We start from the raw sequence: 25,006 nt of genomic DNA, 5'->3' as shown, positions 1-25,006 counted from the left end.
TAGGTTAAGCTGAAGCTAATTAGAAGGGAATATGGGAAGCAACATAGAAAGAGCATTCCTACCACAGGCAACAGGATGTCCCCTTTTTTGATTCGCTTATTGATGTCCACAAAAATTGTTGTCTCAGTTTCTAACCTATGCACATTTTCCACGAGACATTCTTGAACATGTTCCAGTCTTTGTATGACGGTGCATATCTTAGTATCTCCCAATTTAACAGAACACTTTTTCTGAAAACTAAATTCCCTTTAGTGAAGCTTGCTGTAGACTGATGAGTTTGACATTATGAAAAAAACATTGCTTTGTTTTGCCAGGTGGGTTTTCTTCCCTTCTCACAGTAAATACTGAGATGATAAGATTGAAAACAAAGATCAGACTTGGTTGGGGGTTATTTTGGTGACAGATATCAGGACACGTAAGATTTGTTTCTGCTGTACAACCATAGGCTATTATTAAAGAAAATGCTTTTACATTTAAATGTCTTACTTTATTATATGTTTTAGATGGAAAAATATTTTTTACCTGTTTAAAGCAAGCTTCCACCAGATTTGGAGGGAACATATTTCTGTGAAAGAGAAAGAAAACAATATAAGAAGTAATAGGACTCTAGTAATACCTTAGGCAGTGGCACAGCTAACAATAGGATTGACCAACTAATTTTCAAAGGAACCCTAAGATGAATATATATTTATGCATACAATGAGTAGAGCTTTGCATACATCTTTGGCCTGGTTAGCTTTATCAGGACAAAATGCTGTAGGGTTGGATAGACCATAGACAATTATAATCTCTGGATCCAATATCGTATAGCAGGTTTTGTTATGAAGCAGGATATTAGCTATTTACCAAATGAACAAAGCTCTGTGTGTCCGTACTGACTTTGTATTTATTAATTAAAGTTTGTATTTATTAATTCTTTCTGAATCCAGATTAATAAAGGAGTTATTAATATTTAACGCTTTTCTACTTCTCAAACATTTTTTGCAGTCACATAGCACATCATGAATTTCATTAATCAATTTATTGCCTTGTGATTAAAAAAATAAATATTTCTGAATTTGGAGTATGCTTTAATAATAACACGGACATATAGTTACATATATGTGTGTATATTTGTTACATATGGGAGTCTGTTTGCTTTCCAGAATGGTGATATTTCTGAGGGAATTAGAGGCAGCCTAACTGAACAAATCTGGAGGAATCTGAGTGCAAACCTCTTCATGGGTCTTTCTGAAGTCCCCCTTCCTGGCAGCATGACTCTTGGAGGCCTTTCTCCATGTCTCTGGCTTCTCCAAATGGGTTAGTGGAACACAAAATTTTGGTGGCTTTACCTGTGGAAAAGCTCCTGAGTTCAAAACCTCAGCTTCCCTACTCCCTGGAATACATCTATGACATATTAGCTCTACAAAAGAGGTATTGCAGAGTCTCTGAGCAAGGAGAAAACAAGCTTTTATATCTGTGCCCCTCTATTTCAAGCATTTTATTTGCATGTTCCTGGAATTTATTTCCCATCCATATTATTTAACAAAGTTGAGTATATGCACGCAAATTGGCAGCTACCATTCAAAATTAAGATGAATAGCTAAATCAGGGATTCAAGTGAAGTGAGAACTGTCGAAAGTTGGAAGTAAAAGAAAGCAGAGGAATTTGGATAATAAGGATTGTGCTATGGAAAGAGGGGAAAAGACCCATGCAGAAAGCAGAACAGAAATATTTCTTTTGTTTGTGAAAGAATCTTTCTTTCTTTGAATATTAAAAGCAGCTTCTTCCCTTGCAACAGCCTGATTTGAATGTAAATCAACGTATTGTAGCATTGTAGGGGTTAGAAACAGTGATATTGCATAGCTGAAAGAAATCTGGCTAGTTTATACAGTCACTATCTACAATTATCCACTATTTTTCTCATGCAAATCTAAATATTACTGTTGTTGACATTGGTACAGAAAATGTGCAATATCATAGCCATACCTGATTAAATCAAGAAAGGCATCTGCTGCTGTCACTTGCACAATTTTGCCTTCTCTGTGCATGTTTTCTTTTGTACCTTTCCCAGGGTGGATGATGACCACAATGATTATACCAATCAGTACAGCAATGATCGTAGTACTCATGTAGTAGACTACTGCTCGGACTCCCATCTTCCCTGATGCTTTACTGTCCAGGGCAGCAATTCCTAGTAAATACAAGCACAAGCATGTTCACCTCATACAGTTGTGAGTAATGACTATAAACTCAGCATAATGAAAATAGGTTTGTGGGAAGAATTTTTAAGACCTTTACATTTAAAGCTATCCGGCATAAACCATCCCTCTTTTGCAGCTCATACTGCTACTGTTTTCACATCCCACCCTTAATACTTGCTGCCACCCATAACACCTGCTATTTCATTTTCTAGTATAAGAATTACAGCTTTTTGTGCTTTGTTTACATTTGTAAAAGGCAACGATTGTTGGTCTGACACAGTGTGGCACTCCCTAGATCCAGCAAGCCAATTTTTATCTTTTTATTAACATAGTTACCTTAATCTGAGAAATGTGCCTTAGAAATGTGCTTCACCTATCTGGTAATGGTAAAAAAGAAAACCGAGTGCTCTCAAGAAATGTTGATAATATATGCTACAATTAATGTCTATGAAGATTTTTCTTCAGTCCTTAATGGAATGACCTGAGTTTACCTCTGTCCCAAGCCATGGGAGTTTAAAATAGATTAAGTGCTGTTAGCTTGTTTCAGAAAATCCTTGCTATTTTATGAATACACATTTAGAGTCCTTTATAAGCTTTGCAAAACTTGTGACATTAATCCTAATTCTTGGCTGTTCTTAATGTGTCTGGTCTAATGTGAATACTAGGGTGCTCAGTATGGCATCTGCTAAAGTATTTGTTCACCAGTTTGCACCAACAGGGCTGCACAGTGGTTTTTAAATGAAGGTGCAGTTCTGCCAGGGAAAGAGCTCTGAACCTCTCAGGAGTGTCTCATGAGGACTCTCAAATGGAAATGCTCCTTCTCTTTCCAAACAGGTGCAGTTACTCTTTGCTTACCTAAAATGACCCTTAGCACCTTCTCCTTAAAATTTCAAGTAGTCAGTAACTTCACCATTCTTGGTAGCTATACCATCTGTCCTACACCAGTGCTGCCTCTTTTGGAATAATGCTTTCAAAGTGCAGAATGAAGAAAGGGGTCATGAAAGGATCTCTTTGCTGTATTATCTTCTCCAATGCACTCCTATATGGCACTGTCTGATCCAAAATTTTGCTGACCACTCACATATTTATCTAGGTGAATCCTCTGAATGTAGAGGATGTAATGAATGTTGCCCAGCTCCTACTCTGAGTACCAATCTTAGAAGAGAAAACATTTAAAATAGGGCAAAAGGAGCAGGTGAACATAAATAATACAGAAATATAAAACCAGAATCATAACCTGGAAAAATAAAGTATTTTCTCAAAATGCATTTTACTAGGTACATTGTACTTCTGTTTTCCTTTTAAATGAAGAAATACGTGCTACTGGAGTTACAGTGAAACTACTCTAGATAGTCACTGATGTAACTGGGGTCAAGGCTGCATTCCAGGCTCTGATCAGATCGTCAAAGTACAAAACCAATCTCATGCTTCATACTTACCATTTTCATTTTTCCTAGGGCTTGCCTGTTCTCTCAGTAGAAAACATTACAGCCAGTAAGATTTGTACCCACAAAATAAATTGCAAAGAGAGACCAGTAGATTTGCACCCTGAATGGCCTGATTTATGTGTTATTGTAACAGAAGAGTGAAGTGTTAGGAACACAGTAAGAAACTGAAAATAGAAATCCAACATTTGAAGCCCTGGATCCTTCATTTCTCTGCTCAGCTCTTCCATCAGTATCAGGGATGATAATGTTTATGGTAAGTTTACATTCATACATTTTGAAATTCTGTGAGAAAATTGGTAAATGCTACAAGTAATAAAAAGTTTTCTTATTTTTGTGAACAGGAAAGAAATCCTATAGCCAGTCTTGTGGGTGGATGCAGGATTGCTTATTTTTTTCTGAGTCCTCAAAATAATGCAAATGCAAAGTAATGCAAGTATAATTAACCAGTATAGAAAAATACAGCTAATAATTGTAGTAATGCAAGTATAATTAACCAGTATAGAAAAATACAGCTAATAATTGTTGCAGTCTTTCAGATCTGCTACTGAGTTGCACAGTGTTTATATCAGACAGCATTTGTTAGAAAATTTATGTTTAAAGCATCACTGTATAACAAAAAGAAATGTAATTTTAAAAGTGAAAAATGAATGCATGCATCCTAGTCCAGCCAACTTTGCTTTTATATATTTTAATTGCAGTTTTACAATTTTACTTGTTATTTCTAAAATAGAAGCAGTGGGTTGTACACTTTTTCATTTTAGCTGAGATCAGTTTTAAACTTAGTTTACATCTTAAAAATTGAAAGGTGAATTTATTCTATGTAATTTGAAAAAATAAAAAAAAAGGAAATGCATAGATTTTAAATCAATTGGTTTCCAGAATCCTGCCATTTCCAGGTAATAGATTCAGGACCAGATGCTGAGCACTGCCAGTCTACAGGGTTCACAGGCGTATGAACCTACTGCTTTAACCAATTCTGATCTTTCTTTGTATTCCACACTCGATAGTAGGCTGAGCAGCCTACACTGCAAAAATCACTAGGAGTCAGAGTAGGGCATATCTTAACACTGAAGATTGCTGTGTTGAAGGATTAGAGCTTGTGATCCTATTTCTTTCTTGGACTGATTGTGGGATCAAGTGGTGAACTGTGTGTAACTGATATGTCAGGGAGCAAGAGTCATGCTCTTTTCTTTGTAAGCTGCTTTCCAGCTTGGTTTCCTATTATGTGCTCTGGCTGTGAATACATGGCCCCCTTGCTTTAGGTTGCTCAGTCTCATTTCTGCTCTTGCTTATCATATAAATGACTTCTCAGCTTGAAAGTAGGGAACAGCAGTTCCTCTCTTCTCAGGCTCTAACTGCTCATGGCATGTATAGCAGGAAGCATTCAAAGCAAAGTGATGGCAGGCGTACATATGAACAAAAGCTATATGAGGGGGAAGCAAGCTCTCACCTCAGAGAGCCCTTACTGGGGAGCTGCTGGGCAGCCTTCCCTCCCACCCACAGGAGTTAATGGGAAGCCAAGGATGGACATGCGGTACCTTCTAGGGCCAAAGTTGCAAAAGCTTCCAGCACACCAACAGCAAGACTTATCTAAAAAATATTGAAAATCTGTTCTTAAAACATGAGAAAATGAAGGGGTTTGTTTTCTTTCTGTTTTAAGATGTTGACAGGATTTCGTAGAGCTGAATGGGTCTCTGGAAGGGTCCTTAATGAAGAAGCAATAAAGTTCACTCCAAAGCTTTCATGTGTCACAAACCATTGTATCCTCAGTGTGTCTTTTCACAGCCAGCCAGCAAAACTCCCGTTGTCCCACAGGAGATGTATGTGCCCCTTTCATCCCACTCGCTGCTCTCTCCTCCCCGTGGCTGCTGGCTCCTGCCTCTCTGCCTCTCACTGCCTCCTCTCCTCCTCCCTCCCCTTCCCCAAGGGGCCTGGGAAACTTTGCTGGGCCACCGGTCCCCATGCACAGGGATGCCCTGGAGTTGTCAAGGCAACCCCCAGCAGAGCGCCTGTAATTCCTCCTAGCGTGTGCTCGCAAACAACGTGAATGGGAATGATTTTTTAAGTGTTGATGGGGAGGGAGGGAAGGAAGGGAAGAAAGAAGGGGGCAGGCATAAGTCTGTGAGACTGCAAACAGACTCATACCCCTGCCTGTCCCCTCCCTTCACACACTCTTTTCCTCTCTTGAGAAATAAGTGATGAATCAGTCATGCTGTGGGTGAAATAAAGATGTAATAAGGAGTTCTCCTTTACCAGGACAAAAAGCAAAGCCTAAGTGGTTCTTCAACAAAGGTGTTGGGGAAGAAATGAAAATATTTTGGGACATAGAAAAGGCAGCAAGCAAGTAAGCAGTGTAGTTGCAAAAGAAGGAGAAAGAGAAAGAAAGGATGGAGGGAAAAGGAGAAAAAATCTAGTTAGGTGAATTTGCTAAATTTTGAATTGTTAATTTGATTGCTCTGATTGTTCAGCTAATTTCTTCATGGGTCTGCAAATTATCATGAAATGATCATGCAACAGTTCTCTTGAATAGCTACTATATTATTACTGGTTTCACGTTAATTATATTTTTATTGTACTTATGAGTCTAAATAATACAGAATACTGAAATATCTAAATCTGGAAGTGCCTCTATTGGTATTTGCTTTCCTAGACAAAAATTCTTGTGTTTTGTATAAGAGATATGTGCAAAATACTTTTAAATTTTGGTTACTTTAAAATTAATTTTGATGCACAATGAAGAAGATTTAAAATACATAAAATGATGAATCAGTTCTGATTGTGCATGTAGAACAAACTGTGCAGTATGGTCCTCATAAATATTCACTGATGCAAATAAAAAAGGAAGGTTTTGTGAGATCATTATTTTTTTTTTTCTTATTCAATATCTTAGAACTGTACCGACGGTACTTTCTTGCTAATGTAGATTTTTGTATAAATTTTCTGAGACTGATGTTTCAGACTCAGTTTTTAAAAATAAAGCATTATGAACAGAACATCTTTTTACTGCTAATTATTTTCCTGTTTATTATTTGGAGTCTCTTCGTTAGGGAATTGCATTTGCTTGTTAAAGAGTCTTATGGTAGAACAGCGATAATGGCAACTGTTGATTCAGGAGTGTTGCCCTAATTTTGTTTCTTTTAGGTTGTCGTTCACTCTCCTAATGAAGCAGTCTTAAATGGGCTACTCCCGACCCCCTACATCTACTAACCACTGTGTGATGAGTAAACGCTCAGTATGAGACTGTAAGAACAATCTCTTTTGTGTATGTTGATGAGGATTTCTGGAAATGAATAGCACTGTGCAAGGTCATGGTAAAATATCCTGACAGAAAAATACTAAGCAAAAACATTATTTAGAAAAAGACAGTGGCAGTACTGCCTGACTTTAATTAACATGATTAATTAATCTCTAAAGCTTTATTCTAATAGCTGCTGAGCATTCCCAGAAAAGAAAAGTCAAATAATAGTTAAAGTTTTGACAATTGAGTCCTTCACAAGATCAGGGCCCGTGTTAGTCCAAACTCAAGATTATTTCTTTTAGTAGCAATAGCAGTAGAAGAATAAAATTGCAAAGAAAAAAGCTAAATAATATTTTCAAAAACTTTATGTATTAGTGAAGTTAATGAATATTAAATTAATACAGCTAATGATTTCCTGAAACCCCATAAAGTACAAGTCTAAAATATAGTTCTGCATGCATTTTTGCATGAACCAGTAGGACAAGCTAACCCCAAATCTCAATTTAATTTATTCTTATATGAATATGGAAATTTAAATAATGAAATTCTATGGTTTAATAATTTTTCCTGGTCTATTAAGAACATTTGACAAATCTCACAGGAAAAGTAGTAATTATGTTTGATCCAAAGTTACATGACTGTGATTAAGCCAAACTGACTAATGAAACCCATGGCTGGGATGTAGTACTGCAATATAATGAGCCAATTAAGTGTCTAGAGAGGCTCTTGAAGTCATGCCCCACAGCTTTGTAGTCCAACTCCACCAGAAAACTCTTTACTTTGTTTTTTGTAGGGTAAGTTTTTTTGTCAGTCTTCTGAATCACCTCAGGATGGTGTAATATTAACACCAAAATTTTTACAAGGGAAGCAGAAGGAGAGCATGTCTGGGAGTCGACAGCTAGTCCTTTTGGCAGCTCTTTGCCATTACTTCAGGTTGTCTGTAGTGTTAGACCACATCCTTTGCTATTTGGTGGCAGTGCTTCTAAAGCATGTTCTGTGTTCCTCACTTTGCACTGTTTATCTTTAAGCTGTCTCTGTTCTCACCACACAGTTGAGCAAACAACATGCACCAGCTGGATGACAAGGAGAGCACAAAAGGTGTGTAAAAGAGCACCTGGGCTCTGGAGAGCTCTGGAGGGCCATGGCTTCTCAAGCCAGAACTGCCTTCCAAAAAATCTGCATAAAGATAATCCCAAGAATCCACATAAGCGCATAAGGTGTTGTGCCTTTCTCTGTGGATTCTTCACCACTAAAGTAAAAAGAAAGGTTGCATATGATGAGAGAAAAAGAAAAAAAACAACTTCTAGAGGATTCCCACCCCACCATATGTATATATTTCTGGTATTCATAAAGCTATTGGTTTGAGTTACATCTGAATGTGGATGCTGGATACCTCTCAGTGATAACTGATGCTGAATCACACTTAAAAATTCTGAAAGGTTTTGCACATGCAATAACACAGTGATGCAGACTGAACATCATATTCCCATTGGTCCAATACTTATTGACAGATACAGTGTACAAACTATGCTAGCAAATAGGTGTAATTTGTGCTTGGGGCAAATGTATTTCCTCCAACCCTTTCTAACTCTCACTAAGGAAAAATAGTAAATAACTGACCGTGTTTCTTTGGTCTTCATCCTCCTGTCTGCAACTATGCTCTTCCAGCTGCAGTTTCATCATTAGAAAGGGTATGTATGTTAAAACATAGTAAGATACTGTCAGAACATTACTGATGAGTGTCAATGGTAGAGACCCAAATAGTCTCCATCGGCTTTACAGTGATTTTTACCTTTCAGTTAACCATGGATAATGAAAGATTATTTTGTCATCATTCATCACCAATATTGCTTTTTCAGTGGAATAAATTCATTTTAATGGTATGAACCTCTTCTTGGTTTCAGTGCGTCAACAAAAGTTGTTGTCTGATTTTTAAAAAAATAAGGCAATTTATGTTGGAAAGTGTTTCCTGGGCCATCAAGTATAGTACTCTGATACAACAGGCAAGTATATTATACAGTCTTGTTTATAAATTTCTCAAGCTTGAGTTTCAAATCAGTTGCTCATTTTACCTTAGCTGTTCTTGTGGTAGTTTATTCCACAGCCTTGCTCTCTTCTTACTTAGCTTGTTTCCACAATACTTTTCACAGTTGCACAAAAAACTTCACTTTCTTTCTTTAAAATTATTCTCTGTCTCAGGACTGTGTCAGTCACTGAAGGCAGGGAAGAATTCAGTAATCTTCCCCAGACGGTGGTTGTTGTTGCTAAATCATTTTAGACTTCAAAGTATTACAGCCCCCAGTAAAAGGAGATACGTAAATAGCACTTAGATGCTGTATTTATTGAGTGTCAGTGATATTTCTGTTACTGAAGGGATATGCTGTACTATTCTGAAGACCATAGTTGATTTACTCTCAGGGGCTGCAAGATGCAAGAGTGTGTTTGGAGAAGTACATTTCCTGAAACTCACATCTGCCTGAGAAGAAGCCTGCTGTGGGTCTGTTTAGATACCCATTTAACTCTTCACATTATTCCATCTTTTGCTCACAGTATTGGAATGTGTCAAACAATATGCTTTTTGAAGGGAAACTAGGGAGTAATTTATCTTCTTTATGTGTGCTAAGCAGAGCAGGAGGTAGAGGCAAGCAGGGATTCACAGCAAGCCATGGAGCAGTGATTAGTAACAGCTGACAGTCTCAAACCAAGACTCTCTTTCTTTGGTTACCTCATTGTAATAACAGAGTACAAAGGACTGACTGTCTTCAAGCCAAGAACCAGAGACCCAGGAACACAGAAAATAGCAGCTCACTTTTTTTTTTTTTGTTTTGTTTTTTGGTAACAAAACACTGCTGCTACCTGTACAGTGCAATTCTAAAAAGACATCATTTCATATCCAGACATTTGGGCTAAAATTTCCAGTAAATAAGATTCTTGCTGGGCATAAAGCTACTCATTTTCATTATCAGGAGTGAAATAATGAGCACAGAACATTTGCTTAAGAAAAACATAATGTAACATGGTAAGTTATATCAGTTTGATCAGAAAAAAAGTTCATTGTATTAGCTGATAAACCAAAGCATGTTAAGACAGCTTGAATCCTACAGGACATGTTGTTACAAGACTGAAATAAATATGCTGGTAGTTAAAGCAGACTTCTACTGTATTCCTCAAGGATAAAAATACCACTTTTCACTTATTCTGAACATATTGCCAAAAATATCTACTTTAAACACAAAACACACTGCATCCTGGCAAGATACGATTGATAGAGATACTCTTCCCTTCTGAATATTGTTAAGCATGTTATATAGTACTCCATAAACTTCATTAAAAAGTACCTTAAAATACACGTGGAAGCTTTTAATCTGCTAAAAGGCAGGTCTGCGTTTTGGCAGACAGTGCCTGGAGCCCTTCAAAGACATGTTTTTGTATGTGCAGTACTTATTAAATAGCATTCCACAAATGTATAGGGCTTCTGTTATCTGACTGGCTCTATATCACGTGATGAAGCTGTAAACTATTTACTATGCTAACGCACTCCTGATCTAATTTAGCCGCTACTGAAAAACATAGTATGACATGCTTTGGAATCCAGATGTGAGATTAAAGGTATCCCTAAAGGAACAGTAGCTAGTAATGGAGTCTAATGTAAAAATGCATTTGCTTTTACATCTTTAGTATGTAATAGATGTCAGAAGAGGCACTTCTATCGAACTGCTATAAAAATGAAATTAACACAATTCTAGTCAGTGAAGTGCAAGATTTAAAAACTGGAAAATTAAGGTTGCTTGACTTAAAAAATTAGAAGTATAAAGGTAGAGATAGATAAATCTTTGTTTGCAAACTGACATAGGATTTGAGGTACAAAAGCTGTACCAAATACTTGTACCAATCTGTGATTTATCACAGCTCTAAGAAGGAGGCGTCACCTCACTCAAAAGGTGATCCAGCATTGATGGCCAGCCAATTTTTGGCTGTTCAATAAAACTTCCAATAATACAGTGATGGTATTTCTTATTTGGATGATTGCACACTAGAAACTGAAACTGATTAAGTTCATGCAGCAGCCATCATTTGGAAAGAAGTTTTGCTCACTTGGATGTGACTCACAATAGTGATGTGCTTCTAGTCTGTATAGTAACAACCTGTCCATCAGGTTTCTGCTCATATTTTAATTTTGGCGAAACTTTTAAAACATTGAGACATCATATTTCTTTACTAACTCAGCAATACTAAGGTATTTTGGGAAAGAACTGCATGACATTGCCTTTAGATATGTTAGCAACACATGATTTTTTTTGGAATAATCTGAAGTTACAGTAGTAACTGCCCACTCACAAAATAATCTGGTGTATTTTGTTGTTGTTGCAGTAGCTAGAATTTATCTTTGGTTTGTTAATAATCAAAGCTCAGCCGTCTTTAATAAATCTTTCCAGTGACAAAGCACTGATTGGTTCTTCTGTGTCCAACCCCAAAGTGATAAATTTTCAATTTGCTTTCAAGCTAGCAGTTTAATCGTCTGGTGCGGTTTTATCTATTGATCTTGCACAGAATTTATCTGAGCTGCTCATGGAGCTGTTGCTTACTGCTTTGTCTGTGATACAGACACTATGCTGGTGTTTACATGTTCTTGTAATCCTTTTAGTTTATTATATTATTTCCCATTTTTCAGGCATTTTTTTAGTGTGTACTTTTTTGCAACACTGTGTATACTTTTATAAGTTGTTCTTGACTGATTTTTGCTGTGCTCCCTGACTTTTCTCTTCTCACATCTCAGGTATAATTTTAATTTCCACCAAGTTGTAGTGCTATCTGCATTCACTTGAAGCACCATAAATCAACTTGAATGGAGCTCCACACTGCTGTTGCCGGTCTGTTCCCCAAACTGATTTTAAAATATCTGTTATATATCTATGACAGTTAAGTCAGCAGTTTAGACATAACATTCTCTCAGTTTGGGGAAGTTTATCCTGAAAGACATTGCCACCAATACCACAGCGACTTTGGTGCAGCACCTAGTGTAGTGGGGCCTCAGTCTCTGATACTACAAATAATATGTACTGCTAGATAGTAATATCTGTCTGTGTCAAAAGGAAATACACAGGATTGGTCCTTACCACCTCTTTTATGTCACTATTTGCGTTAGAATTTGAATTTATTTGACAATATAGATTATATTAGATTCTCCTTTTTCAAAGAATAACATTAACTTGGATTTGATAAGAAAAATTCTGCATATTTTTTGCATGCCATCAAGACCTGAATCTTCTTTTAATAATGAATTGAGAAATAATATGAGACTTCCTTTATCGAGTATACAACACCTGTTTGAAGCATATGGGATTCAATACAGACATCATGGCAAAGAAAATTTTAAAGACACTTTCAATTTTATGAACTGGCAGCTTTTTAAAACACTACTTATAATCTGCCTGCTAATATTTTAATTATAAATAAGAACATCCTAATTTATGAGATCACTAGCACATTTCTATTTACTTACTTATTTTTACAGACCATAGGAGGAAATAATGTTTTCTTTACACCGTATCTCCGCCCCAAGAGTTTAAAAGGTAACAAACATGAATTTTAGCAAGAACTTATTTATTTTTATTTTTTTGTGTGTCTGTGTGTGTGTGATTTTAAGGCCATAGAATCATAGAATAGAAAGGCTCTTGTTGGAAGGGACCTTAAAGATCATCGAACTCCAACCCACAAAGTTCACTGGTAATATGCCATAGGAATACTACTCAGGAGTCATTGCTTTCACTGCAACTAGTCAATTACACTTTAAATTGCCATTACAGTTTGGATTTTTTTTTTTCATAGTTGGGTAATGATGTTAAGGCTGTTCTGAGAACTCGTTATGAAAGTGTGGAACTGGAGTTTCATGTGAATGGGCTTTTGTTTTCCTTCTCTTCTCTCCTTTGTTTCTGTGACCTCTTGAACTCTGGGTCACTGATTCAGTTACAGCCTTGCAACATCAAAGTCGTACATTTTTTGCTTTGTCTTTCCCCACCTTACAGACTTGTAGGAGGCAATGGGAAGAAGTTAAGTCTTCCTTTGGAATGCCTGAGAGTAGCAATCAGGCAATTAAAAATCAATTTTTAATAATATTATTCAACTCTTTTCTGAGATATTATGGTGCTAAGTAGGGCTGAAAAAAAAAATGTTTTGGCTTCCATGATTCAAGTGATATACAGAGCCATCTAGGCATGATCTGCTTACAAGCAGGACTTAGCATGTGAATTTCTATGAGAGGTATGAGGTACCAAAGAAAATATCAAATGCTTTAAAACTGAACAGATGAAAGAGAAGGGGTTTTTTAGGTTTTGTTTTGTTTTTTAGGTTACTGTTATTTTTGGACTGTGATGTTAGCGGAACAGAGAAGAAGCTTATTTACTTTTTAATGATCATTGAACATCAAACATCTTGAATTTGAAAGCTTTATTTTCTCTGTGGTTGCAGGTCCTTTGCACAGCTTCATTAGCCGTGAGATAGACATTAGCAGGCTTAGTAAGCTAATGTTCTCTAGCTTTGTTTTCAGGGTCGGGGGAGTTAAGTTGTACAGCAATTGTAAATACTAGACAAGGCTGATTTTCAGTGCAAGAATGTATTCATTAATGAAAAAGCCATTCATTAGGTGAACTCTCGACCAAAACTTATTTTTTCACTAGCTTTTAAAAGGAGCTATATTCACTGGAGAATCTCTGATTTTATCAAATATTCAAATCTAAATTAGAAGTGGGTGGTGAAATGTTAGAATAAAGTAAGTATTTAGCTTTGCATACAAGTAGAGCTGTTTATGGAGGGAGAAAACAGTATCAGCATGTTAATTCTAGTGCAAATATTATACTTCCACTACTTTTTTTTATTGACCACCAGTAAAAAGCTAGTGGCATAATTGCCTGAGGAAGAAAAGGTGTAATTATCTGAAAAAATGTGAATTCTCTTTAAGTATGTTACCATTAAAAACCTGCTCCTGAAAACATGCTTAAGTAAGGCAACTTCATGAGGCCCTTCAAACTCTCCCATGAAGTAGTGATAAAGTATACTGCTTAAAGAATAATACTAGAATCGACAGCTCTAACTACTCAAGAATTACATGTCAAGCTCTCTAAATATTGGAATAACTTAAAAATCAACATTTTGTAGAACAAGTACTTGTTGTTGTCTGACTAAAGGGTTTTCAGGGTATAGTCTACTTTTGAGTTTTTATTCACATCCAAGGAATAAAAATATGCTTAGATATTTGACATTCAGAGAGGATGAGTCTTTAAGAATATCATTAAGATCTGAACACTTCTGATGGCAGGAGAGTAGATCACTCTAATGTTTTCTTTATTCCCATATTTCATATTAGGTATTAGAACTGAATTGTTATTCAATTGTGTAAAACTGTAAAGAATGTGATCTTTTAACTTCCCATATGGTATTGCCCCATAAATAATGAGACAAATTTTTTTTGCACAAGTCTTTCCGTATCGTAATTTACTTCTCTTTGTAGAACATCATTGGTATAACTCCTGCAGAGAAAAAGGTCCCTTCAAGAAAAAAACTACAGAGGTACATGGGACAATTGTGTCAGATGAGTTGAGGAGACAAAAGTTAAGAGCTAACCGTTCCAGCTGTTTTTCTTGACATTTTGCAAGATGTGTTCACAACAGCAGGAACTGAGTTTGTGATGCACTAAACTGCCCTGTTCTGCTAACTGTGCAAACCTCTAAGGAATCTGTGTTTGCACAGATTGCACATGTCCCTCTTTCAGATGGCAGTGCCATGCTTTGCAGTAATGAACTCTGGGTCAGGATGAGAGAAACTAAACACACCACCACTGTTGACCTGAGAAGCACTGAGACAGGCCACTCAAGAAAAGCCAGCCTTGAGAACAGTCACTGGCCTGTAGAGATTTCTTTCTCACCATTTCTGGAATTTGGATGATACTTGCTACCTTCCAGAGACAGAGACATGGGGCTTTTAAGTGAATGTAATTGACTTTGCTGTGGTGTGTATCAGTGACATCACTGTTCTCAGTCAAACCTACGGAGATCAAGTCCTAGAGAGAGTAAAAGGAAAAAGACTTTGTGTAAATGTCATCAGGGTGGCCCATGTAAAATATCTGAGGCAGTACATAGAAGTGGCAGAGTATGCCCAGACCTAGACAAAATGTATACTTCCTAGAATAAATGATCACCAAAACCAAACCAAACCAAGCAGTGATTTCTGGAGCTGGTGGGATGTTGCGTGAGTTCTGCATCAATCTTCAGCAATATAACATCACCCTGGACTGACTTACATGAAGAAAACCAGATTAGACTCATGTGAGCCTGAAAAAGTTCACATCAACAGACTTTCCACGCAATTAAAACAGGATGTCGATTCTGTAAGGAGATTCCATGTTTCAGCATACATTTTGCTGTGTTCATGGCTGCCTCAGGCACTAATTTAGAGACAACTTTGCAACAGACAAATAAGGAAGAGGTACAATACCCTGTGTCATGTATCTGCAGAAAGTTATCAGCTATGAAAAGTAACTGTGACACAACTGGAAAGCAATTCCTAGCAACCTGGCAAGCTCTTAAATTGCAATGATATCTTCTGCTGAATCTTCACTGCATATACGATGGCACTGTTTATGTTTTGTTGCATTCATTTCTCAAGGTCTGAACCAGAGGATACAAAATATATTCAGAAATAGCCAGGAAGAAAAAATAAAGAAGAAATATGCACTAATAGGGGCACCTGGTTAAAAAGAATTATAGTGGATGCAGGATTTGCTTTGTGACTGTAACATGCAGCTCATATCCCAGACACTGATGACTCTTATATCTGTAGTCTCAACAAATCTTTCCCCAGCTAGAAATTTCTGTCCTCACTATCTCTGTTTTCTCCTCCTCATCTTCCCTCACCAGTGCATGGCGATGAATGACGAACTGCTAGCTGAGCAGTCTTCCTCCTCTTCCAGACAATCAAATATTTCAATGGAACCCAGACCCCAGGCTTGAGCCTTGTATTTTCTGTGGTGTGCAATGGCATTCCTCGTTATCAATTGCTCAGAACACAGGTGGGGCACCCAGCAGCACTATCCAGAGACAGGTGTTCAATATCTCTGCCCCTAGTAATGATGACAAAGTTGAATCTGTTTTAGAGAACTTTTTAATCTAGATATATAGTTAAAGGGCAGCATATAGCAGATCCAGTAATTACATCTCATTTTCCAATTAAACTGAAATAATACATTAAAGGTCAACAATTGCCCATTATCAAAACATGGAAAAATAAAATTTGAGGGTGAAAACAATGGTACAGAACCTAAGGAGAGCATTAGAGTCTCCTGTTTTCGAGAGCTGAAAACCTTCTGCTTACATGCACAGGGTTTGGTCTGCAGATGGTCCTTCTGCAACGATCTGTGCAGCTAATGCAGGAAGTAATTTGTGTCTGTCAGATTTTATAATGTTGATGAAAGGATGATGTGCATTACTCCTGCTGGTGAGCAAGTACTCCCAGTAGCATTCCTGGTGTCCCCAGAATGCACCCTCAGGAACATTCTTGTTTGAGGGAATGTTCTTGGTTGTTTAGATGTTTCTGTTCTACACGAGTGGTTATAGCAATTACCTTTGTGCTGCCTGTGTTATAGCAAAGACAAGCTGACGAAGAATTAACTATGATGGAGTTGTACTAATGCATGAGAAATAGGGATGCAGACCATGGCATTCCAGCTACAGGTAAAGAGGTGAAAGCAGTAGAAAAGCAAGAGCTGCAAGCTTAATAGTCAATGGTGGCTGTATGTGTGAACTCTCCAGTTTCATTTTGAAACTATTAACTTATGGCTCGTACCAATGTGGAGCGCAATTTAATTGTGTGCTGTAAGAAAAGTACTTCTTTTATTACAAATGTGCTCCCTGATTATTTCATTGGACAGCCCATGTTTCCTTTAATATGAAAAATCATTATGAGATATAATAGTACTACTCCATCTAAGCCTCTACAAATGATTCATGAGTTGTGTAGACTTTTACAGCAATGTTCCACACCAGTTGTATCTTTTCCAAGCTGAAATGCTGCAGTCTGTTTAATCTCTCTTTGCATTTCACTGCAACTCCTTACCACTAGTAAACCTTGTCACCTTCTCTGTACCGTTCACAGCGAATCTGAGAATGCTTTCCTCTGTACTAATGACCAATTGAGAGCTAATGATTAGGCATAGTATAGCTGTAGTATGGTCGCCTTTCCCAGGTGTATTACTTTGCACTTGGCACCATTCTAAATCATCTGTCATTTTATCAGTCATTCACTATTGAAAACATAATTCTTTACAGTTTCAGTCTTCAATACCCTGAATAAAATGCTTGCTTTCAGTGTCCTAATTCCTGAACTGCTGAGGAGACTCGTTTTTTGTATTTTGTACTGCAAATTGTACAAAATGCAAAACCAAGTCTTTTCCACTTAGAGTTTAGTGTAGCTAATTTTACGTTTCATAATATTTTTGTGGTTTTTACTTTTCAGGTATGTTTTCTTTGTAATCAATTCAAATGTATTTGCATTAAAATAATTTTAAAATAATTAAAAAATTGTTATAAGTTGCCTCTAAGATACTTTAAGTCCTCCTGCGTTTGATAGGAACAGGAAATAAACAGAGAGACGTAGGAATGTTGGTAAAGAGATAGTGTGGGTTTACATTGTTCCATTAGTGCTCAGGCAAGAAGCTTTAACTGTTACAAGCTCTTCCAAGTAGGTTTTTTTTCTGTTTTTTTTTTTTGTTTGTTTGTTTTTCCTGCCAGTGACTTCCTGTCAGCAAGGAAAGTCTTGATGTAATGCATTTACATAAAAAATCAAAACAAAACCTTTGTTGGTGGGAGTTACCAGATAAATTGGAAACCTATGGAGAACACAAATTCAATAGCAGTGTGTAGTGACCTGTAAAACAGGACGTTTAGTTGTGAAATGACCAAAAGTAATGGTTCTCTGAGAAAAGCTATATTTTGTGGTGAAATTTAAATCAGCCTTTAATTAAGATCTGTATGCAAACTTAAATGATTTTAGAGGATATTTTGAATTTTGCTTTCTTTAAGTACTACAGGCTTTCTTCATGAAGACCCTTGCTGTTTCTGTATTACTGATTGCAGAGAATAAGACTTCCAAAACTATGCTACTGCTTACTTTCCACTTTTTAGGTATAAACAGATCTTATTTTATACACTCATTTTATGCAGTAAATTCATCTTACTAAGTTCTAATTTTGAGTGGTATCTGAGTTCACTTGGGGTTGTCCTCTGAGAATCTTGTGAGGAGAGATTCTGGATATTTCCTATTGCAAAAGTGTTTAGAAGTGAGTTTATCGTAGTAAGTGTTCATTTTATGATCTTTTCTCCTTCTGTAGCTCCTTGCTTTCAGTGTTTGCATAAGTTAAGGTATATAGGATTTGCTGAGTAAGAAGCTCTATCCAAAGTTATTTTATTTTTTTTTTTTAGTTTTACAAATACATATAACATTCCTTTATTGTTTTCTAACATTAATGGTTTTCACAATGCTTTCTGATTTACAACTGGGTATAGTTCATTTCTTGCTGGAGCAATTTTTATGTAGAGGAAATATGTTTTGAGGAACCATATGGGGAAACTATGAGGAACTCATAATCAGATTGATTGCCAGCACCTTGAAAGCTGATATTTCTAGGTGCTGAATAGTTTCCAGTCTACCTTTTTATTTTCTTAATGATATTTCAAAATGCAGCTGCCCTGTTACTTAGACTCATTTTGTAACTGCTAAAAGCATTTGTCCAAATTGTATTAGAATTACATGACATAATTATCAAATGCATCCTGCCAACATCCCTTTAAAACCTGTGTATAGGATGGTTCCAATTTTTTCATCTCTTAGTACTTGTCTAATTAATGATTATTAGAGGTTATATATCTAACTTGATAGACATTTGGTTTAAGCAGTAATACAAGTACTAAAGATCTGGTGTTTGCAGTAATTGTAGTGTAGTAAAATGTGTATAAAGTTTCATCCTTCTTCCTTCTACTTTTATAAACATAGTGTAAAAGTTACTTCTCTAGCAAAGTGTTTGTAGATTTTTAGGTGCTGTTGGCCCTAATCTACCATACACTTTAGTTCAAGATGAAATTGTTGTAGAACTTGAATCTGTACTAGTAGTGATATTTCTTCTTATTTATATATTTATTTATTTGTATTCCTGCAAGGGATCCTATTTACAAGATTAATGTATTTTCACAAACTTATTAACTTGCATAGCCATATTTTCATCCATGGAGAACATGTGTGTCTCTTTCTGGAGACACACAAATCGAAGTCTGAGTTTTCCTTTATTTGTGGAAAAAGTATTTATCTGTCATCCAGTTATGCAAATTGCATATGTAAATACTCATATGAATGCATAAACTGATGTGTGCATGAAATGTAAAAGTAAATAAAATTAAATCTTCCATGCAATTCATTTTTCATGGCAATGACATGCTTATATAATACGGGGGAGTGGGAGGAAGATGGAAAATTGCCTTAAAAAGATGTTATTTGTTTAATAAAAAAAGATGTTATTTGTTTAATAAAATGTTTTGTATTAAAAGAAAGGCATAAGAAAAAAATAACAAGTTCTGAGGATGTTATTGGTTTCTCTTAGCAAGCTTACTACTACATATCTGCAGGCAGCTCAAATACACTGGTAATCTAGAAGGTGCTTCATTCAAAGTCAATTTGTCAGTTTTGTTCTTCTGCCCCAACTAGACTCAACCAAGATCAGTACAAAATTTACCATTGATTTGATGGGTTTTCATTGCTCTGATTTCTAAAATAATTTTGTGAAGACATACAAAATGAGTGAATTTTGGAAATGTTGGAAAAATTGCAATTTTTAGAATTTGGACATGGATTTATTGCTCTGGTAATCAGCTAAATTGAACAAACAGGGCCTAATTGTTTCTTAGTTGTTATGTATGTATTATATGAACTGAATCAGTAATATATTTCTTAAGCTGAAACACAGAAAAGTAAGACTGATTTTTGGCTTCCAGCATTACTGTGGGTGCCCAAGATGTTTATAGGTCTGTTCTGCTGGAATGAATTAAAGGGAATTCCTTTTTCTTCCTGGGAAAAGAATATTGCTGACTTCACAGCGTTTGTTCCCTCTCTGGAATCCTGCTGGTGCTGTGCTAAGACTCAGTAGAACAGACGTAAGGATTATGTCCATGTTTATACATACGGAAATCAGGGAGACATTTCCCATCTGTTGAAACATTTCTGCGTGAAAAGACAGCACCTGGGACCTCGTAAGTGATAGTATTTTTCCCACAATAGACTTGTCAGTGAGAAGACAGGACAACACTGGAACTACTTGGAGACTTTATGCAGTGTGGCTTCTGCTTCTACAAAACTAGACACAGGTTGGATTCCCAGCCTGTTCCTTGAAGAGGTGATGCAGAGGTCTGTTTACGAAACCTTCCTATTGTTTTGTGTTCTCTGATGCAGGAGGTTAGAAAAAAACAAATTCAAAATTCTGGCACTTTATGTACACTGCTATTAATTTAAAGTGTTAATAAGGGACATTACAAATGTCAAAATGAAAAATGCTTATAATTTAGTGGAGAAAGGATGTACTGGTAATATTTAATGGTGTTTGCATCCAGTTACACTTGATGGGTACTGTCTCATATATTGGAAAGGCAGATACAAAACATCATTTCTTAAATTTAATAAGTTGGGACTATAGCCTTTTCTAGAATTATGTCTTTATGGGGGACTGGGTACAGCTGCCGTATGGATGTGGAAGGCTGTGTTATTGTATTACAGTTCCCTGTCATACAACCTAGTTTAGGTCCATCATACCATATGCTATCTTCAGGAGAAATTATATTTAATGTCATGGCAAATACATTCTTGTTAAACAGATGGATCTATTAAAACAAACAGTCAATTTATGCATATCTGTTTTATGGTGATATCATCATAGCTAGCTGAAATCAGGTAACATTGGGTGTAGCTTTTCTGTAGCAACTGGCTCAGTGGTGGCCCCATACCATTCTTGCTGTAATTATTTGCTCAAGTTTATTTCCATCTCCACAGTGATATAAATGCAATAGCTATACACTTTGTGTCTGCTGAGCCATGAAAGCTTAATGTACCTGTCTCAATTAAAGTTTTCAGCATATAGTCATCTCTGCTGCCCAGTAGCTATAAATAAATAAATAAATAGAAGAAACCTACACACACCTTTGCCAGCACTACGTCTGAAAAGAGAAAGAAAGTACAGATACAAAAAAGTAACATGATTTGCCTAAGGTTACACAACATGTCACAGCATTAATTTTCCACATTTTATATCCCTAAGTTGCTTTGGGCAAAACTGGGCTTTTCACCAGTTGAATCTGTGTTCATATCCAGATGCTGCATTTTTCCTGACTTACGTAATAGAGTGGCTTAGAAACTATTTCTTGTTCAGTTATTTCATTGAATATTATCTTTGCTTCATTATAGGTATTTTCAAACAACTTAGCATTAATTATGGTCTCTGCTCGTGTTTCAATTTATTACTTGAGTCATGCCATGTGCCTTTGCTTTTATTTTGCTGAGGGGATAGACCGTGTTCCTTGCTACTTGCTTTTAGCATTTTCACCATTTGTTGCACACCACTGATAGTTGAAATCAGTTGAAACCACTTACATCTGTGGTTAGTTAACAGGACAGTAAAAATCTACACATGGAAATCCCAGGTCTCTGCACTTTATCAGCTTCTTCTGTAGTTTGTGTAGGGGTAAATACTGTGCATATGCTGAAGAAGTCTGGGGACAAAAACTGTGATGCCTGTGACTTTGGGTAAGGAAAGTCACTTGTGTCTCCTGCAGTTGTCTGTGTTGCAGTCTGACATTGAAAGGCTACATCAGAGACAGAGAAGTTTCTGTATCTTTCAGAATCCATGAAAGAGGGTCATGTCATAACTGGAATTAGAATGGGAAATTAATATCAAAGAAGACATACTACGAACTACAGATTGTTTTCGTCTTTGAGGTCCACACCCATCCTTGACGTATATAGTAAAACGCATTGTATGTTTTACTATACAGCCTCCATTTGTATAAGATAATTCACAGTCTTATTTTTTTGTGCACACAAAATCCTGATCTGTGATTAAATTTCATTCCTATTGTATCAGCTTTGCTCCCATTAACACTTCAGGCAAACATTATCACCTACTGCACCGTGTGTTGCACTGGTACTCATGATCACAATCTTTGCTTGATTCTACTATTGCTGACCTGATATATCATCTTTGGCAGTCAGTAGACCACTCTGTTTCACTGTTTTCACATTCCTTTTCTTCCATCTTGATTTAAGCTAGTAAATATTCCAGGACTGTTTTTTTACTGTGTTTGACCAATGTGCAGATTGACTGGGCTTTTATGTTTTGCTGGACTTTACCAGACACAGATACCTGAAAGAAATGCACTGGATTTAATCTTGGTTTATTTTCATTTAAAAGTAGTGGTCCAAGCTTCCAAAATTTTGGGAAGAAAGATAGAGCATGTCTGTTAAACTGAACTGCGATCATAATTGTGAAAATGTTTGCAAATAAGTCTTAGAAATTTTCTCTAGTTTCATCTTTTTTTATATACATTGTGATCTAACTACACTTCTTAATGACTGGTCATTAGTTATTTTCATAAACTTTCTGCCTAAATGAAGCATGCAGACAAAACTTGTGGGCCACTTGTAAGAGCTGGAATTTTAATGGCATGATGTTCTTTCTGTAAACAGATCAAAAAAATGTTAACATATAGTCTTTGTAATGTAAATCTTGCAGTCTTTGCCTTTTTCATGATGAGTTGAATTGTTAGCATATGCACATACATTTATTTTATATAATTGTTAGGGACAATGTATATTTTAAAATAATTATGTCAAGCAAATTGTTTATGTCAAATGCTTCGAGTTATAATAAAATAAGAAAGTATAAAATATTCTGAACTCCTATAACTGCAGCAAATTCAAAACAGAAGTGGAACAAAACTGTCAGCCTTGTGTTTGTACAAGAATTCAGTCCAGACTTAGTCATAAAATAACCCATAATGGGAATTTTCTCTATGTCGCTGTTTATTTTTGTTGACTTCCATATACTATGCCTTAATTTTGCCCTAGGCTTTGTGAGAAATACTGATTGGGAATGCTGACTTAAGAGTTCTCACATTTGTAAGACTGTAAAGACCAGCATAGAATATGCATAGGATTTGTGCCTAAACCACAGAAGATGAAGAATACAGATATTAATATAATCCCATTTTCCTATAAACAATAAAAGATGGTGAAAGGTATGCAAATAACCTCAATTTTCTCCCAAGCAGATGTTAGTACATGCCTGGTAACATACACATCAAAAGATAGAATCTCATGGAGAAAACTGTATACCTGCTTGAGCCACATGCAACAGTGGTAAGTCACAAGTCAAATGTGAATAAAAACCTCTAAATGGGATTCTGCAATGTTTCTTTAGTGAAAGCACCAAAAAGGTCTTTAGAGAAATGTGACAGAGATGACTTAATCATTGACTTAACCGTATTTACCTTGTGAGAGTCTGTGAATGACTGTCAGAACTGCTTACTTGAAGAGCAAGGCTCTTCACTTAATCCATTTATCTTTCTCTAATGTAACAGCCCATACCTTCTATAACTATTGCTTCATTTTTATTCTAATTTATTTGCCTTTCAAAGAGTTTGCAAAGGAATGTAATCATGCCAAGCCTATTTCTAATACTTCAGACATCATATGTTCTGATACCTGTTATATTGCACACACTTAACATGAATGCAAATGGAAACCCAGAACATCATCTCTGGGAGATATTGTCATGTCTACAAACAGTAAAAATATTTATTTAGATAATTTGCAGTGGGAAGAAATAATTACATTATCAGCATGTAAGACCCTGGAGGAATCTTATGGTTACAGCTTTGCCAAATAAAATACAGGAAATAAGAGACTTGGCTCATGGATGCACTACCGAGTGGTCTTAAAACTTATTTAAGAAGGATAAGACTTTTATCCAATGAATTAACCTATAATGTGTGAAACAAATACCTTGATAGTGTCTATGAAATTGTACAGTAGTATAGCTGTAATGATTATAAATAATGTGCTAAATAAGGTATCACTCAGTGTAGAAAATAGATTTTCTAAAGTTTTTAGCAAAAAAGGGGGAAATTTTATCCAATAAAAAAGGATGTGGTACTGTTGTATTTAAGGATTTTTTTTAAAAAAAAAAGAATAAAATAAAATACTTCATTTGGAAATTGCATTGAGTTTTCTGCGATAATTCCCTTCCTGACTAAGGAATTTTAAACTCTTGTTATTCATCCTGATAATAAATGTCTGTACTTCAAAGGGAAACTCTAAGAATAATACACTCAACAAGGGAAACACTGTGAAGCACCTGTATAATAAGATAAATCTTATAGGTAGATGACATTCTCTTTGCCAGAAATCTTGATAGAGTAATGTAAAAGAACATTACCAAAAAAAAAAAAACAGTTAGTAAGAAGGGTATTGTTTAAATACAGGGATGGAAGATTCTTTCCAGAGTAGAATTAGCTGTAAACTCATTGTTTTGGTATTTTGATATTTGGTATATTTTTTATTGCAAGGCCAGATCCTTGTGACACCTGTGACTCTGGATCTGGATATCTATACCTGAACAAAGGGTTTCTACTTAGAATTTTGAAAGTAAGTGAACTCAAGTCCTTATATAGGCTGATCTACCAAACTTCCTGTCTTGTCTGCAGCTCTTTCAGGGAACCATTATGGATGTAGATTTAGAAGGAACTGAGCAGGTAATTTCTGCTTCAATAACTCATCCTACAAAATATAGTAGCAGGAGTAGCAGCAGGAGTCTCAGCTGACACTGAAGAAAGATAAATGTCTCTCCCTTTCTATTTTCAACGGTTCTTCTACTGATGCCTAGCCAATCTGGGGAGTTTTTTTTTGGAGGTGAAAGGGATAAGAAGACAGTAAGGAGATACGAGAAATAATGGGCAGCAGAATTATACACTGGTTGGGAATAAAACCTGTTACTGTTTCCACTACAAGATTCATAAATTTATCTAGTTTCAGAATGCATTAAGCTTTCAGTA

At 36.1% G+C, this 25,006-nt stretch overlaps 1 protein-coding gene across 1 annotated transcript in view; it reads right to left on the bottom strand.

Annotated features, from left to right (window-relative positions):
- The window catches only part of SLC1A3 (solute carrier family 1 member 3), a 62,323-nt gene that overhangs the window by 15,661 nt on the left and 21,656 nt on the right, over positions 1-25,006 (bottom strand). Inside the window, exons 4-5 of the mRNA XM_080572897.1 lie at positions 1,969-2,173; positions 523-565 (exon numbers count right to left, since the gene is read on the bottom strand). Coding sequence (XP_080429023.1) covers positions 523-565; positions 1,969-2,173 — 248 coding nt within the window. The remainder of the gene's footprint in view (positions 1-522; positions 566-1,968; positions 2,174-25,006) is intronic.

The sequence above is a fragment of the Anser brachyrhynchus genome (genome assembly GCF_964034855.1).
Source record: "Anser brachyrhynchus genome assembly, chromosome: Z".
In the NCBI taxonomy this organism is placed as follows: Eukaryota; Metazoa; Chordata; class Aves; order Anseriformes; family Anatidae; genus Anser; species Anser brachyrhynchus.
The sequence above is the reverse complement of the archived record's forward strand: the minus strand, read 5'-3'. Positions and strand labels throughout refer to the sequence as shown.